At 38.8% G+C, this 18,965-nt stretch overlaps 1 protein-coding gene across 3 annotated transcripts in view; it reads left to right on the top strand.

Annotated features, from left to right (window-relative positions):
* The window catches only part of CCDC38 (coiled-coil domain containing 38), a 73,693-nt gene that overhangs the window by 18,280 nt on the left and 36,448 nt on the right, over nt 1–18,965 (top strand). For 2 of the 3 annotated variants that reach the window (XM_004053704.4, XM_019039367.3), the window contains 3 exons: nt 5,329–5,429; nt 7,011–7,176; nt 15,908–15,972. In XM_004053704.4, the coding sequence (XP_004053752.2) occupies nt 5,329–5,429; nt 7,011–7,176; nt 15,908–15,972 (332 nt within the window). Of the gene's footprint in view, nt 1–5,328; nt 5,430–6,094; nt 6,178–7,010; nt 7,177–15,907; nt 15,973–18,965 lie in introns of all 3 variants that reach the window. The other variant, XM_055357434.2, reaches the window with a different exon arrangement.

Here is an 18,965-nt window from a genome sequence, read left to right as displayed (position 1 = left end):
ACATTTATGCAGCCAAAAAACACATGAAAAAATGCTCACCATCACTGGCCATCAGGGAAATGCAAATCAAAACCACAATGAGATACCATCTCACACCAGTTAGAATGGTGATCATTAAAAAGTCAGGAAACAACAGGTGCTGGAGAGGATGTGGAGAAATAGGAACACTTTTACACTGTTGGTGGGACTGTAAACTAGTTCAACCATTGTGGAAGTCAGTGTGGCGATTCCTCAGGGATCTAGAACTAGAAATACCATTTGACCCAGCCATCCCATTACTGGGTATATACCCAAAGGACTATAAATCATGCTGCTATAAAGACACATGCACACATATGTTTATTGCGGCATTATTCACAATAGCAAAGACTTGGAACTAACCCAAATGTCCAACAATGATAGACTGGATTAAGAAAATGTGGCACATATACACCATGGAATACTATGCAGCCATAAAAAATGATGAGTTCACGTCCTTTGTAGGGACATGGATGAAATTGGAAATCATCATTCTCAGTAAACTATCACAAGAACAAAAAACCAAACACCACATATTCTCACTCATAGGTGGGAATTGAACAACGAGAACACATGGACACAGGAAGGGGAACATCACACTCTGGGGACTGTTGTGGAGTTGGGGGAGGGGGGAGGGATAGCATTGGGAGATATACCTAACGCTAGATGACAAGTTAGTGGGTGCAGCGCACCAGCATGGCACATGTATACATATGTAACTAACCTGCACATTGTGCACATGTACCCTAAAACTGAAAGTATAATAATAATAAATTTAAAAAAAAGACACTTGGGATAGGGCAGAATCTAAGTTTGTAGAGTTTCTCTTGGGAGAAGAGAAGGCTGATTGGGGAAGAGATGTCCAGCCCACCAATTACTCATCCCCTGGAGGACAACAGTGGCTCCATATTGGGATGTCTGGGATCCAGCCCTGGCCTGGGAGTGATGGTATATAAGGCATAGGTCCATGGACTCTGTAAACACCACTGTATTAGGCAGAGCTCTCCAGAAAAACAGAACCAATAAGAAGGAGATTTACTATGAGTAATTGTCTCATATAATTATGGAGGCTGAGAAGTCCCATGATTTGCCATCTATACGCTGGGGACCCAGGAGAGCTGGTGATGTAATTCAGTCAGACTCAGAAAGCCTGAGAAGCAGGGGAACTGATGGTGTGAATTCCAGTCTCAGCACAGGAGAAGATGAGATGAGATCTCCCAGTTCAAGCAGTGAGGCAGAAAAGAAGGGGTTACTTCCTAATTCCTCAGCCTTTTCTATTCAGACCCTCAAGAGATTGGATGAGACTCACCCACATGGATGAGGGCAGTCTACTTTACTGAGCCCACCAATTCAAATGCTAATCTCACCTGGAAATACCCTCACAGACACAACCCGAAATAACGTTTAATCTGGGAACCCATGGCCCAGTCAAGTTGACGCACACAATTAACCATCACAGGCACCTGGCCCCAGGTCCTTTTGAGTCCTCAATCTCTGTGGCTACCTCCTGGTCTTCAGCCTGTTGGCTTTGCTCATCCACACTTCTGCTGTCCCAGAGTCTAGCTGCCTGGACCCACCCTCAGCTGTTTCTACTTCATGTTTTTAAGGCCTAAAATTTTATGTGCTGCCTTGACATATTTCAGCCTCACAGGGCCCCAAAAGCCTAACCATAAATCCTCTTGCTCTTGCCAAATATGACCTCCACCTAGCAGGAAAGTCTCCCTGCCTGGCTAGTTCCTCTATCAATTGGACCAGCTGCATTCCACCTGGTCTTCAACCTAATGGGTTTCACTGCACTGTCAGCCATGAAATTATTCAAACAAGTCAATCACATCCTCCTGTGGGGACCAGGGGACACCTCAGCCTTTTGTTACTACAAAGTTGCCTCCCACCACTGGTGATTCACTGTGCTCCTGAGTGCAATTCCCATGTGTCACTGCATTGCAGACAGCATTGTCCTCCCCCAGGCTATGAGTATATATGACTTACAAACTGCTTTCAGTCTCATCTGTCCAGTGTTGAGTATCACGTGTTCTGCCATCTCGTAGTATTTAGGATGGGGGATTCACTCCATCACCATCAGGGTGAATAGGAGATGATCAGAGTACTCTGTGTTGAACCCAAGACTTCCACTCTGCAATTTTCTTTCTCTCTAACCCATGACTTACAGAAGAATGTGTCTGGAGTTTCTATAATCCCAGCCACTCCCACTTTCTACACTGAATCCTTGGGCAAATGGCTGCTTCTCAGGTAGACTTTAAGCTCCAATCCATTAATTCCTTAAACTTTGGTCCACTAGCTCTTAGTCCTGGATGTACATTACAGCCACCTGGGGGACTCTCAAAATATTCCAGTGCTGATGTTTCCTTGACAAATTAAGTCAGAATATCTGGAGGTGGGTGGAGCCAAAATGATTCTAGTGATTTGGGGCAAGAATCATTGAGTTTCTTCACAGGCCCTCTGCTTGCTGGGAGGATGTGGAGTCTTTTTTGTAAGGTTGAGGTGGACATGGGATGTGGGGTAAGAGTTGAGGAATGTGTCTTCAGGAATCCTCTTCCTATCTCTGATTTAAGGTGTCAACTCCAGGCTCCCAGTATTCTTGGTTATATGGTTTGGCTCTGTGTCCCTACCCAAATCTCATCTCAAATTATAAACCCCACATGTCAAAGGAGGGACCCGTAATCCCCATGTGTTGAGGGGCGTTTTCCCCCATGCTCTTGTGATAGTGAGTGAGATCTCACAAGATCTGATGGTTTTATACATGTTTGGAAGTTCCTCCTTCATGCTTCTCTCTCCTGCCACCTTGTGAAGAAGGTGCTTGCTTCCCCTTAGCCTTCTACCATGATTGTAAGTTTCCCGAGGTCTTCCCAGCTATGCAGAACTGTGAGTCAATTAAACCGCTTTCCTTTGTAAACTACTGAGTCTCAGAGAAGTTCCTTATAGCAGTGTGAAAATAGAGAATTACACTTGACCTTGACTATTGGTTTTGAAAGCCAAGATTTCCATCCTGCCACATCCCAAGAGTTAGAAAGTAAGAAATAAAGAAATAAAGAGAGAGAAAGTTTTTTTGTCATATCAAATGTTATAAATTAAAACAGGAAGTCCATGCAGAAATTCAACTGACTTTTCTTTTTCTTTTTCTTTTTCTTTTCTTTTTTTTTTTTTTGAGATGGAGTTTTGCTCTTGTTGCCCTGGCTGGAGTGCAATGGCATGATCTCGGCTCACCGCAACTTCCGCCTCCCATGTTCAAGTGATTCTCCTGACTTAGCCTCCCAAGTAGCTGGGATTACAGGCATGCACCACCACACCCGGCTAATTTTGTATTCTTCGTAGAGATGGGGTTTCTCCACATTGGTCACGCTGGTCTCGAACTCCCGACCTCAGGTTATCCACCCACCTTGGCCTCCCAAAGTGCTGGGATTATAGGCGTGACCACCGCGCCCGGCCCTCTTTTGCTTTTTTAATGGCCAGCCTTCATTTTTTATTAAGTGTACAACAATTATGTGCAACCATCACTACAGCCAATTTTAGAACATTTTCACTAATTCAAAAAGAAACCTGCACCCCTCAGCCATCAACCCCTAGGCCCCATCCACCCTCCAGCCCCAAGCAACTACTCATCTACTTTCTATCTCCATGAATATGCCTATTCTGGATATTTTATATAAATGGAATCATATAATGTGTGGTCCTTTGTTACTGGCTTCTTTTACTTAACATGTTTCCAATGTTCATCCATGTTGTAGCATATATTGTACTTCATTCCTTTCTCTGGGCAAATAAGAGTTCCTTGTATGGATATACTGCATTTTGTTTATCATTCATCAGTTGATGGATATTGTATTAATCTGTTCTCATGCTGCTAATAAAGACATACCCAGGCTGGCTAATTTATAAATGAAAGAGATTTAATGGATTCACAGTTCCACATGGTTGGGGAGGCCTCATAATTATGGTGGAAAGTGAAAGAGGAGGAAAGTCACGTCTTATATGGTGGCAGGCAAGAGAGTGTGTGCAGGGGAACTCCCCTTTATAAAACCATCAGATCTCATGAGACTTATTCACTATCACGAGAACAGCACAAGAAAGAACCCCTCAACACGATTCAATTACTTTCCATTGAGTCCCTCCCATGACACATGGGAATTATAGGAGCTACAATTCAAGATGAGATTTGGGTGGGGACACAGCCAAACCATATCAGATATCTAGGTTGTCTCTATTTTTTGGCCATTAAAAATAATACTGCTCTAAATATTCATGTACACGTTTTTGTGAGCCCCTATGCTTTCATTTCTCTTTGGTATATCCTAGCAGTAGAATTTATAGGTCATGTGGCAATTCTGTGTTCAACTTTTTAAGGAACTGCCAGATTGTTTTCCAAAGTGACTGCCCCACTTAAACATTCCTTCTAGGAGTGAATTTGGGTCCAATTTCTCCACATGCTTTCCAGCACTTTTTATTATCTTTGACTTTCTTTTTTAAGACTCTCTAATCTGGGCAGAGGCTCTCCCTAAGGGTAGTGGCTGTATCTGTTGCTGTTGAAATGGTGGTGTAAGGGTAATGGTGGTATATGTATAATGGTGAGAAGAAACATATTAATATCTCAAAATTTTATCCTACTATTTTGGTAAATACCTCCTTATTTTATCAACTCATTCCTCATGAAGCAGTAAGAGCTATGTCGGTGCTGTGGGAAACAGACAGAGGAGCTCTGGCTTCTACCCAGGAGATGTAGAGGCAAGGCTGTCTGCATTCTACTGTTAAAGCAAACTAAATATGGCCTGAGAAGGACTCCATACTTCTATATTTGAGTCCTTGTGAACGAACTGCAACCTAACTTAATAGGTAGACAAAATTAAAACCCTAACGTAGAAGTATGCCCTGTAACAATAGCTGAATCTTGGCCTAATCCCAGCAGCCGTACTTCAACCACTCATACACTGCTGAGTGCTCAAACTGTGTTCAAATAAGGCAAATACCAAGCTGTAACCAATCCAGCTGTTTCTGTACCTCACCTGAGATTTCTGTACTTCACTTCCCTTTTTTGTCTATAAATTTTTTCTAACCATGCGGCATCCCTGGGGTCTCTGACTCTGCTGTGATTCTGGGGGCTGCCCGATCCACAAATCATTCATTACTCAATTAAACTCCTTTAAATTTAATTCGGCCAAAGTTTTTCTTTTAACACTACATTCTCAGAGATCCCTGCATCCCATTCATTCCACCCTAGCTGGTGGGAGACTTACTATTCTGGTCAGCAGAGGAAGGATGACAGAATTCATTCATTCATTCTTTCTTTTTTAACAGGTAAAGTAAAAGATGGCTCAACCAAAGAGGACAGGCCTTATAAGATCTTTTTCAGAGATCTCTTTCTTTTCAAAGAAAATGAAATGGCAACAAAGGAAACGGTAAAGTTTAATTAAAATCACAACCCCAATTAATGTTAGAATCATATCCACTTACCTATTGCTCTTATGAACTTTGCTGGGCTAAGACACGGAGTCAACTAGACACAGATGGTGTGTGCCCCACACCATGATGGGGAGACAGTGTGAACACAAACGACAGAAAAACATCCAGCTGACAGTAGGCAGCACAAAGATCGCCACCTAACGGAGGAAGAGAGATACACCACTGCAGTCCAGTAGGACAAGTATGGTACACTGTCCTTCATTGATTCCAACACACACATCTCCACATTTTTTACATTTCTGAAGTTGGTATCTAGCTTACATAGATGGGATGTCATACATCACTGGCCCTGCGTAAAATAATAGCACATCTTACAATAAGTGGCATCTCAGAGTGGAGGAAATACAGTAACAGAGGCGTGCCAAAGAAATATAGAGAAAGGGGTGTTCATCTTTGTTGATGAGAAGTTGGAAAAAAGGCTGTTAGTGGTGAGGAGATAAAAGGAGGTGGGTCTTCAAGAATCAGATATGGATAAGACAATGTATATGTGTGTGCTGGGGAAGGAAGAAGGGATGAAAGTGGAGGAGGGGGTGTTGTTTTCAAATTATGTGGTATGAAGCTAGATCAATGATAAGGCTAATTTTCCCACTGTGCCTTGCAGAGTTAATCTCACCACTGCTGTGGTCATCACGCCTACATCGCCTGGTTCACATTTCAGTAGATTTACTTTCTTTCTTTCCAGAGGTAAAAGTTGATTACAGGACTTTGTCTACCCTAATTAAGATAAGGAAATTATCTAGAAATGCTCAACAACAAATTCATCTGTATGCGATGGTTCCTCAGCATGTGTTGTATGGTTTTGTGGAACATACTTAAAATTAAATTGAGAGAAGATGAATGAAATCACAAGCCTAATTTTTAAATATCTACTGGGGAGATCCCTTTCCTCTCAAGTTTTAATTCCACAGAACCAACACTTAGAATTTCCTTTTTTTTTTTTTTTTTTGACAATCTTGCTCTGTCACCCAGGCTGGAGTGCGGTGGTGTGATCTCAGCTCACTGCCACCTTTACCACCGGGTTCAAGTGATTCTTGTGCCTCAGCCTCCTGAGTAGCTGTGACTACAGGCACCCGTCACCACGCCCGGCTAATTTTTGTATTTTTAGTAGAGAGGGGTTTCTCCATCTTGATCAGGCTGGTCTTGAACTCCTGACCTCAGGTGATCTGCCTGCCTTGGACTCCCAAAGCGCCAGGATTACAGACATGAGCTACTGCACCCAGCCCGGAATTTCCAAATTTTAACTGCATTTTGAGCAAGACTAAATTGTGAAAATGAAGCTGAGAGGACATTTTCCAGTCTTGTATTTGTGATGTACATATTTAATAAAAGTTAAATGATCTCAGCTTCATATGAGAAGGAAACTAAAACAACACACATACCTTCAAAGAGAAGAACCTGGGGTTTTTTTTTAATGTTAAGATTTTTGTTGCACATGTTATTTTTATATATAATCACTAATTTTAAGATAACATACTTTGGTATATTAAAAATTCTTTTCAACTTTTCCACTTGGGCAGGAAAAATTTATGAACCGTAACATGAAAGTCTACCAGAAAACTACTTTTTCATCCAGAGTGAAGAGTCATTCATACCTGAGCCAACTAGCTTGCTACCCTAAAAGGAGTGGTAGGTCATTTGAAAAGTTTGGGCCAGGTCCTGCTCCGATTCCTAGATTAATAGAAGGTGAGTCTAAATTACTCTTTAAGAACATCATTTTGAATATTTACTATTAATGTCAGGTTTGGGAGCTTTGTTTGAGGGTGATTAAAACAGACAGTATGCTCTCTTATAATGGTAGGGAGTCTTAGTACATGGGGATTCAGAGTTAGGAGAAATTCTATGTTAAATAAGAAAACATACTTTTCCAAGATGACTGTTACTCATTTTCATAACCGTCCTCCCCGGAGGACAGTTACTGCCAAAAGAATGTAGTATTAAAGTTTGCAAAAGTGGATAAAATGTAAAGGTAATAGCTCTGTTCTAGATGTCAAACTCAGTTCATACTCAGTTCTAGATGTCAAACTTAGAAAGTTTCTAAAGATAAAAAAGCCTTGATATCCAAGCCATAGAACTCATGCATCCAGAATGAGGAAGCCAATAAAATTAAATGAGCTTACCTGATGTTGCAAACACCTAATCTGGTTTTAGTGACCTTTGGAGGCAACATATTAAAATACCATAAGATGATAATTACTACTCAACAAAAGAAGGTAATCTGATGATCAAAAACGTCATGGGTGTATCCTACTTGTCAAACCAAGTAGTGCCTATAGATGAGATAGAAAGTACTTTGAAGTTAATGAAAATAAAGTAATTAATGCTAGGATGATGGAGTCTAAAATCTTCCCCCAAAATGAATGTTTTCCAAATTGTTAAATTAAAAAGTTTAAAATAAGAAGGGAAAGAAGGAAGGAAGGAAGGCAGGCAGGCAGGCAACTTAAAAAAATTTTCTCTGGATCCCAAAGCCCATGCACTTTCTCAAACTGTAAAAAAATTTTTCAGAGAACAAGCAAACCACTTAGGGAAGGGCTTTGGAGTCAATAATTAATGTAGGAAAAGAAAGCCATGTTAACTTATTCAGAAGAGCTTCCAAGTGCATATATAATTGTATGTAAAAGCAGCAAATGATAGGCAGCAAGGTGATGCCAGGGACTGTACCACAAGTTCTAGGGCATATCTACGTTCAGTCATGTGCCTCATAGTTCGCCTCCGTAGAGTGGTAAACCTTAGGTCATCAAGAGCATTTACAATTACATGTGATATGTTTTAGAAAGAGTTCTACACCAAGTGGCTGGTTTAAAATACCCAGGACACTCCAGCAGTTCTTAAATAACTCAGAAGTATGGCTTTGCAGAGGACCCCATTCGACAGCATTGCTGTTTAACAGAGAAGTTACCGGTCTCTTAAAAGTAGGTGTCTTGGATGAATTTTGGGTACAAAGGAAAAACAAAGTAAATGGCATAGGGTCAACTCTTCAAAAGGAAACAGTAAAATTGTTTGGCATTATCCAAGGCAATTTGGGCTCTGTCAGCAATGGAAACCAGATTGTCAGTTTCTGCCAATTGCACAGATAAGCAATTTGGACATTTTAACTTAAAATATAGAAGTCACTCTCAGACTGTATTTCCAATCAGGAGCTGATGTGAGTGAAACCCTTACTCCTCAACCTTGCATCCCCTGCCTGAATCCTGATTGAAAACAAACCTACATGAAAGCAAAATGAGCAAGCAACCACACGCTGGGAGGTTAGGTGACTTTAATTTTTTGTGCATGCAGTAAGTGGCAAACTGCTCGGTGCCCATCAAAGAGATCACAAGCACAACTAAGTGTCAGAGACAGATCAGTTCGCCTACATGAGAGAAGTGCCATTTCCATCTTCGCACAGCTAGCAGCCTGACTCTGGTTTTGCTCTCAAAGCACAACACCTGGGATAGTTGCAGGACTCTCTGTTGCAGTATTCTATGTCCTCAGAGCTCTCAAGCTGGTCTTTACATCCCCAGAGAGTGGTGGAGGTGCCCTCAGGTCTAGGAATGTTAATGCTTTGGGAGGGCTTTATTAATTCATGGCCTCTTGGTTCAAAGATCTGCCTGATAGCTAGAATAGCCAAAATGGGAAACTCACTATAACAAGTCTACTTAGAGTTGAAGAATAAAATTCTATCAACTCAGCCAGAGAGTACCATGTCAAAGTAAGCTGAAATGGTGAATATGGCTGTAAGATTTAGTAAGTTGACAGCACAGGATTTTTTTGGATATTGAAGTTTATTTTCAATTTGGCTGACCCATCAGAAGTGATCAAATGAAAGCTACAGTAAGCACTTTCATTCTTTTCTTCTATTAAAAATGTTTGAGTAAATTGAACCTGAATCTAATCAAATAAATATGAGGATTGAAGACCATGTTAGATAACACCATGAGGATACAATATGTCAGAACCATTATATGGGAAATTCTACAGAGAAATTGACCTCGTTTCTTGAACAAATGAATGGCTTGGGAAAAAAAAGTGTGTGTAGGGTATAGGGTGTGAGGAGCGGGGGTGGCTATTATAGATTTAAAAGAGACTTTAGGGTCCTTACCATAAAATATTTAGATTTTAATTTTTAAAATTCCAAAAAAGGTATTTTTAAGACAACTGGGAAGATTTGAATGCAGACTGTGTGTAAAACAACACTAAGGAATAGTTCATTTTGTTAGGGGTGATGGTGGTTTTATGGTTATGATTTAAAACTTTTTATCTGCTAGAGTTTCATATTAAAGTATTTATGGGTGAAATGATACAAAGGCTTGAATTTGCTTTGAAATACTCCAGTGACGGAGACATTAAGGAGGGTGGCAATAAATGAGACAAGATTGGTAAAATGTTGATAATGTTGAAGTAGGTGACAGGTACACAGGGAACATTATATGGCTCTTTACTTTTGTGAATGTCAGTGATTCCCATAATATAAAGTATTTTTGTTTTGTTTTGTTTTGTTTTTGAGATGGAGTCTTGCTCTGTCACCTAGGCTGGAGTGCAGTGGCGCAGTCTTGGCTTACTGCAAAATCTGTCTCCAAGGTTTAAGCAATTCTCATGCCCCAGCCTCCGAGTAGCTGGGACTACAAGCACATGCCACTACTCCTGGCTAATTTTTTGTATTTTTAGTAGAGACGAGGTTTTGCCATGTTGGCCAGGGTGGTCTCGAACTCCTGGCCTGAAGTAATCCACCTGCCTCGGTCTCCCAAATTGCTGGGATTACAGGCATGGGCCACCACTCCCAGCCTAAAGTTTTAAAATCTATTAAAAAGACAGCTGTGTGATAAATGCTGACTGATTTCATATGTATTTTATTTAATCATCAACAAAACATTGTTAAATATTTTTGCCTCCTCTTTGTGTCTGATGAAAGTGGCTCACGGAGTCTGTCACTTATTCGAAGTTCTCGGTGGGTGCAGAATTCAAGCCAAGGCCTGTCTGACTCCAAAGCTTGCTTTCTTTTACCTCCCAATTAACATTTATTAATGATTATAATAATCATTGTTGCCATTATTAACCTTGAGAAATTAAATAATTACTCATGCCAATTGTATTGTTTAAATAATAGCCAGTAACAATTATTAAGAAGTTACTGTGTGTTTTTGTAATATATTGCATCATTTTCCTCTCACAACACCATTACAAAGTAAAGTAGTGTATCTACCCGGGCTTACTTATGCTTTGGTAATAAACCACTCCTAAATTTCAGTGGCTTCCAATAACAGAGGTTTAATTATCCTTCACTTTCCAATGTGGGTGCTTTTCACTGGGTCTTCTGCTGAAAGAACATTTCCTGTCTAGGATGTTGCTGGAGTTATAGCAAAGGGAGAAAGGAGAGAAACAGGTAGTGGTTCTTGAAGCTTCTTCCTGGAGGCAACATAAATCCCATCCGATCCCATTCCCATTCCCTGGGCTGAATCTGTCAATAGGCAAGTTTGACATCAACTTAGTGGGGAAAGAGAATCCTCTCACAGAGAGGGGCAGCAAATATTTGGGAACAATAACATAACCTGCCACAGACAATATCCTCATTTCACAAATGAGGAAGCTGAGGCATGGAGAGAGGGTAATTTACTCATATTCCCACAGCTAGTAAGAGGTGAAGGTCAAAAGTGACCCAGGAAGACGTGGGCCTCCTACGCAGCACAGGCTCACAGGTTACTTGGAAATATTGTTTCCTTTCTATTTCTATTTGCATTTTTTTTGCTTTTATTATTAACTTTTGAGACAGGGTCTCACTTTGTCATCCAGGCTGGAATGCAGTGGTGTGATCATGACTCACTACAACCTCGACCTCCCGGCTCAAGCGATCCTCCCACCTCAGCCTCCCCTCCCAAGTAGCTGGGACTACAGGCACACACGACCACGCCTGGCTAATTTTTGTATATTTTTGTAGAGACAAGCCTTCGCCATGTTGTCCAGGTTGGTCTCAAACTCCTGAGCTGAAGCGATCCACCTACCTCAGCCTCCCAAAGTGTTGGGATTACAGTCATGAGCCACTGCTGCTGGCCCTGCTTTTATTACTATTTTTAATTGACCCCATAATAATCATACATATTGATGGGGTATGGTGTGATGTTTCAATACACGTATACAATGTGCCATAATCAAATCGGAGTAATGAGCATATTCATCACCTCAAACATTTATCATTTATTTGTGTTGGGAACATTCAAAATCCATTCTTCTAGCTATTTGAAAATATGTAACAAACTATTGCTAACTATAGTCACCTTACAGCGCTATAGCACACTTGAACTTTTTCCTGCTGTCTAGCTGTACTTGTGTGTCTGTTAACCAACCTCTTCCTATCCCCCCACCCCCATCCTTCCCTGCTTCTAGTGACCACTATTCTACTCTCTACTTCTATGAGGTCAACTTTTTTAGCTTCCACGTAGGGATGAGTATTTAAATTCTTAAATTTTAGATTCAGGGGATACATGTGCAGGTTTGTTACGAGGGTATGTTGAATGATGCTGAGCTTTGGGCTTCTATTGATTGCATCACCAAAATAGTGAACATGGTACCCAATAGGAAGTTTTTCAACCCTTGCTCCTCTCCCTCCCTCCCTGCTTTAGGAGGCCTCAGTGTCTATTATTCCCATCTTTATGTCCATGTGTACTCAATGTTTAGCTCCCACTTATAAGTGAGAACATGCAGTATTTGCTTTTCTGTTTCTGTGTTAATTCACTTAGGAGAATGACTTCCAGCTCTATCCATGTTGCTGCAAAGGACATTATTTTATTCTTTTTATGGCTGCATAGTATTCCATGGTATACATGCACCACATTTTCTTTAGCCAGTCCACTGTTGATGGGCATCTAGGTTGAGTCTCTGTATTTGCTATGGTTAACATTGCTGTGATGAACATACAAGTGCATGTGTCTTTTCGACAGAACAATTTATTTTTGGGGGGGTAGGTACCCAGTAATGGGATTGCTGGGTTGGATGATAGTTCTATTTTTAGTTCTTTGAAAAACCTCCAAGCTGCTTTCCACATGGGGCTGAATTAACAGTGTATTCCCATCAACAATGTATAAGCACTCCATTTTTCTCTGCAACCTAGTCATCTGTTATTTTTTGACTTTTTAATAATAGCCATTCTGACTGGTGTGAGACGGCATCTCATTGTGATTTTGATTTGCATTTCTCTGATGATTGGCAATGTCGGGCATTCTTTCCAGTTTATCGGATGTCACTTGTATGTCTTCTTTTGCCTACTTTTTAATGTGTTTTTTTCTTGTTAATTTGTTTAAGTTTCTTGTAGATTCTGGATATTAGGCCTTTGTCTTTGACAAAGGTTGCGAATATACATAGCTTGCAAATATTTTCTCCTATGCTATAGGTTGTCTGTTTAGTCTGTTGATAGTTTCTTTTGCTGCGCAGAAGCTCTTTAGTTAAATTAGGTGTGAATTGCCAATTTTTATTTTTGTTGCATTTGGTTTTGAGAACTTTTCCTAGGCCAATGTCTGGAAGAGTATGCCCCAGATTTTATTTTGGGATTTCTTTTTATAGTTGGAGGTCTTACATTTAAGCCTTGAATCCCTCTTGAGTTAATTTTTGTATATGGTAAGATGAAGGGATCTAGTTTCATTCTTCTGCATATGGCTAGCCAGTTTTCCCTGCACCATTTATTGAAAAGGGGATCCTCTCCCCATTGTTTATTTTTGTCATCTTTGTTGACAATCAGTTGGTTGTATGTGTGCAGCTTTATTTCTCAGTTTTCTATTTTGTTCCATTGGTCTGTCTATTTTTGTACCAGTATCATGCTGTTTTTGTTACTGTAGCCTTGTAGTATAGTTTGAAATCAGGTAATATGATGAGTCCAACTTCATTCTTTTTGCGTAGGATTGCTTTGGCTATTTGGGCTCTATTTTGGCTTCATGTAATTTTTATTTTATTTTTATGAATTATTTATTCATTTAGAGACAGTGTCTTACTCTCTCCCCCAGGCTGAAGTGCAGTAGCATGATCATAGCTCACTGTAACCTTGAACTTCTAAACTCAAGCAATCCTCCTGGCTTAGTCCTGTGAGAGGCTAGGACTATAGGCACGCACAACCATGCTCAGCTAATTTTTTAATTTTTTTGTAAAGATGGGTTTCTTGCTGTGTTGCTCAGTCTGGTCTTGAACTCCTGGCCTCAAGCAATCCTCCCACCTTGGCCTTTCCAAGTTTTGGGATTACAGGCATGAGCCACCATGCCCAGCCTGAATTCTAGAATAGTTTTTTTCTAATTCTGTGAAAAGTGACATTGATAGTTTGATAGGAATAGCATTGAATCTGTAAATTGCTTTCATAAGTGTGGACATTTTTAATGACATTGATTGTTCCAATCCATGAGCCTGGAATGTTTTTCAATTTGTTTGTGTCATCTATGAATTCTTTCAGCAGTGTTTTGTAATTCTCGTTGTAGAGTTCTTACACCTCTTTGTTTACAAATATCCATAGGCATTTTGTGTGTGTGTGTGTGTGTAATGTAAATAGGATTGCATTCTTGATTTGGCTCTCAGCTCAAATGTCATTGATGTATACAAATGCTATTGATTTTTGTACATTGATTTTGTATCCTGAAACTTTGCTGAAGTTGTTTGTCAGATCTAAGACTCTTTTGGTTGAGTCTTTAGGGTTTTTTAGGTATCGAACCATATCATCAGTGAAGACAGATAATTTGACTTCCTCTTTTCCTATTTGGATGCTTTTGTTTCTTTCTCTTGCTGGATTGCCCTGGTTAAGACTTCCAGTATTATGTTGACTAGGAATGCTGAGAGTGGAAATCCTTGTCTTGTTCCAGTTCTTAGGGGAAATGCTTCTAACTTTTACCTGTTCTGTATGATGTTGGCTGTGAGTTTGTCATAGATGGCTGTTAGTATTTTGAGGTATGTTCCTTCGATGCCTAGTTTGTTGAGTGTATTTATCATAAGGGGATGTTGGATTTTATTGAATGCTTTTTCTGTGTCTATCGAGATGATCCTATGGTTTTGGGGTTTAATTCTGTTTATGTGGTGAATCACATTTATTGATTTGTGTATATTGAACAAACCTTGTATTCTAGGAATAAAGCCCACTTGATCGTGGTGAATTAACTTTTTGATGTGTTGTTGGATTCAGTTTGCTAGTGTTTTTTTTGAGGATTTTCATGTCTATGTTCATCAAGGATAGTGGCCTGTAGTTTTCTTTTTTGTTGTGTCTTTGCCAGATTTTGATATCAGGATGATACCAAATTCATAGGATGAGTTAGGGAGGAATCCCTTCTCTTAGATTTTTTTGTAATAACTTCAGTAGGATTGGTACTAGCCTTTCTTTGTACCTCTGGTAGGAGTTGGCTGTGAATCCATCTGGTCCAGGGCTTTATTTGGTTTGGTAGGTTTTTTATTACTGATTCAATTTCAGAACTCATTATTAGTCTGTTCAGGGTTACAATTTCTTCCTGATTCAATCTTGGGAGATTGTGTGTTTCCAGGAATTTATCTATTTCCTCTAGATTTTCCAGTTTGTTTTCATAGAGGTGTTCATAATAGTCTCTGTGGATCTTTTGTATTTCTGTGGGATTGGCTATAATGTTACCTTTGTCATTTCTGAGTGTGCTTATTTGGATCTTCTCTCTTTTTTCTTTGTTAATCTAGCTAGTGGTCTGTCAATCTTGTTTTTCTTTCAAAGAACCAACTTTTTGTTTCATTGATTCTTTGTATGGTTTTATTTTTTTGTCTCAATTTCATTTAGTTCTGCTCTGATTTTAGTTATTTCTTTTCTTCTGCTAGCTATAGTTACATTCTTATCAAGAGATTTTATTTTATGCCACATTCTGTTGGTTTTTATGAAGCAAACATTATTGAAATGTGGCATATGTATAAATTTCCAGAATGAGAAAAGCTTGAAAAGAAACATTTGGTATTTTCTATTGCTAGATGGTAAAACTAGTTGTCATCATTTCCTTTCCTGACAGAAGTTTGGTTTATGAGCCAAAAAAGATTTTGCCTAAGAGCTTTGGTATGTGTAGATTGGCCAAACATTAAGATTTAAAATAGTTCAGTCTTACTTGGTACAGCACAAGCTTAGGTTAGTTGTGTGACCTTGGATAAGAATTTTGACAGCTCTACACTTCAGGACCTCACAGACAGGATGGGGATAGTAGTAAGTACCTTATTCAGGTTGTTGTTAGGATTAAATGATGTGCTTAAAGTGGCTAATGAGGTTTCTGGAATATGATAGACATAAAATAAATTGTAATTACTATTACTAAATTAGTTAGAGTGGCTAGGAAAAAGTTTATTTGAAGATATAGTATTTTTAAAAGATCAGATACATACTGTAGAATAATTTAATTATATGGCTTTTATTTTATACAGCATTTTTAAGGATGATGAACTAAACTTAAGTCTATTTCAACTTTCTTCACAGGTTCCGACACAAAAAGGACTGTCCATGAATTTATTAATGACCAGAGAGACAGGTTTCTGCTCGAGGTAGTAAAAATAACTTTTCTCCCCTAGCCAAATGGAAGACTTCTTTCATAGTGTTTTCAAATATTTACCTTGACATTTTGCTTGTCTATTACATGTCCCAAATCTATTGGTTGAACAGGTTGGTTTTTTCACGTGTTCATCAATTTGAAAAATACTTACTGAGACTTTACTATGTGCCAAGCAGTAAACAAAGCAAAGACCTGCCTCTCAAAGGATTTACATTCTAATATCCCAGACAAGGTTTTATACTTCCTGGACCCTATCAGAAAAATTATTCTAGAAAATGTCTGGTTCTAGTTTGTCCCTTTTTCTCCCATTATCTCTCCTATGACCAGGATAGTGCCTGAGATGCCCTATTTAATGCAGCTTCTCCTGATGCTTTGGCTGAAGATGGTGGGAATCCAAGCACTCTGGTAATTCAGACAATTCTAGAATCCCTCCAGCTTCCTTGATACCTATTCATGTCAGAACAGTGTGCCAGGTCCCTTGTGGAGTCTTTTATAAAAAATAATAGAGGCTTTTTTTCCTGCCATCAAAAACTTTAACTAGATGCCAGGCGTATAACTGAAAACATGATTATTTACTATGTCTATATGCATATTCATTTGCCATAAATAAAGCAGAGATGCCAAGCACTTAATGGGAAAATAATTACAAAATGAATGAATTGAACATTTTTATACCTTTATTGTCAAGTATCTAATAATCTAAAGATGTTAATGTGTCTCAATTAAACTCTTTGATGCTAATGAGTAAATAACAATGTACTTGACTTTTCCTAATTTCACATCACATATTTTGGGGCATAAATTTAGTTAGTTAGTACTTCCATACGCTGCCAGCTACAATCAACATAAAATATCTCACTTAAAGTAACTGATAAAGTTATAAATAGAACCTGATGGCTTTGTTTGTTAAAAAGCATTTCCTGGGTATGAGTTTGATCTTTATTATAAAGTCCTACTGACATAACTGATGTCCTAGGTAGTTTAAGGTGGTGCTTGACAGATACACTAGGATTTCAGGACATTTATATTAAATATACCTCATTTCCTTTCTTTACTATATCCCTCCCTCCCTCAACCAGTTTGGTGAAGTGTCCACTTATCAAAAAGACTTGTACAGTCTACCCTCTGTATCCACAGGTTCAGCATCTGAGAATTTAACAAACTGCAGATCAAAAATATTCAGAAAAAATGATAAAAAATAACAACAAAATAATACAAATTTTGAAAAATTATAAAGTATAACAACTACTTATATAGCGTTTACATTGGTATTAGGTACTATAATTAATCTAAAGATTGTTTAAAGTATATGGGAGAATGTACATGGTTATATGCAAATACTATTCCACTTTACATAAGCGACTTGAGCATCCACAAAGTTTGGTGTCCTTGGGGATCCTGGAGCCAATCTCCTGTTGATGCCAAGGAACAACTATTTGTAGTAAAAAATCTGGCCTTGTCCAGAAAGAGTCTGGCCTTTGCTCTTGACTTCCGGGTGGTAATCTATATCATACTTAATAAGGCTGTCTTTCTTTAATATAGAACTGGTCACATCTGACAGTCTTAGGGTGGAGGCTGCCCATCCCAGAAATATTAACAATGGGACTTAGAGGTGGGGCTTTGGGTCACGCTCAGAGGATCTGGAGACCGGAGACAGATCAACCACATGGTCAATCAATTAATCATGCCTAGTTAATGAAGCCCCAGTGAAAACTCTAGACACTGAAGCTCATTTCTGCTTCCCTTGTTGACAATATTCTCTGTGCGTTGTCACATGTAGATGCAGGGAGGATAACACCTCCTAGTTCCATGGGGAGGGAACACTGGAAGCTTTGCATTTAGAACTTACTCAGGCTCTGCCTTATGGGTCTCTTCCTTTGGATGATTTCAATGCATATTCTTTCCTTTTAATAAACTATACCCATGAGTATAATAGCTTTCACTGAGTTTGTGAGTCCTTCCAGCAAATTATCAAAACTGACGGTATTTGGGGGAACCCCTCAAACTTGCGGTCAGTGTCAGAAGTGAGAGCAGTCTTGGGGACTATGATGTGAAATTTTCAATTTGGCTAACTCTGGGTAACTTGTAATAGTTTTCAAAAACTGAAGTGGCTTCATGGCATCTTTATTTTTTTATTTATAGCAGACTTGGGACATGAAATACCCATTTAAAAATTATTAACATTGACATATTATGAATTTAATATTATAAACACTTTATGCCAATAAATTTGACAACTTAGATGAAATAGATTCCTTGAAAGATGCAAACTACCAAAGCCTACCCAAGAAGAAAGAAAGAAACGGAATAGCTTTATGTCTCTTGAAGAAATTTAACTTACAGGTAAAAAACTTCTCACAAAGAAAAACCCAGATTTATTGGTTAATTCTGCCAAATATTTAAAGAAGAAATAAATTTAATTTTATACACATTGTTCCAAAAAAATGAGTAAGAAGAGGGAATACCTCACAACTCATGCTGTGAAGCCAGCATTACCCTCATATCAAAACTAGATAAAATGATTAGAAGACAAGAAAGCTAAAGACTAAGATCTCTCGTAAGCATATATGCAAACATTCTGAACAAAATGTAACAAACCAAATCCAATAATACATAAAAAGATAATATATTATGACAAATTAGGGTTTAATCTAAGAATACAAAAGTAATTTAACATTTAAAAATAAATCAATGTAATACACATTAACAAATTAAAAATGAAAACCCATATGATTATCCCAATTGATGCAGAAAAACTACTCAACAATATCCAAAATTCATTCTTGATGGAGACTCTCAGCAAAGTAGGAACAGAAGAGAAGTTCCTCAACTTTATAAAAGGACATCTACTAGAAACTTATCACTAACATTACATATCTAATGGTAAAAGACTGAATGCTTTCCCCCTAAGATTAGGAACAAGGCAAGGATTTCCACTGCACCACTTCTTTTTGTCAGTGTTCTGGAGGTCCTAGCTAGTGCAAT

This window comes from Gorilla gorilla, chromosome 10, assembly GCF_029281585.2.
Source record: "Gorilla gorilla gorilla isolate KB3781 chromosome 10, NHGRI_mGorGor1-v2.1_pri, whole genome shotgun sequence".
Classification (NCBI taxonomy): Eukaryota; Metazoa; Chordata; class Mammalia; order Primates; family Hominidae; genus Gorilla; species Gorilla gorilla.
Note: the sequence above shows the minus strand (reverse complement) of the source record. Positions and strands in the feature narration are given on the sequence as shown.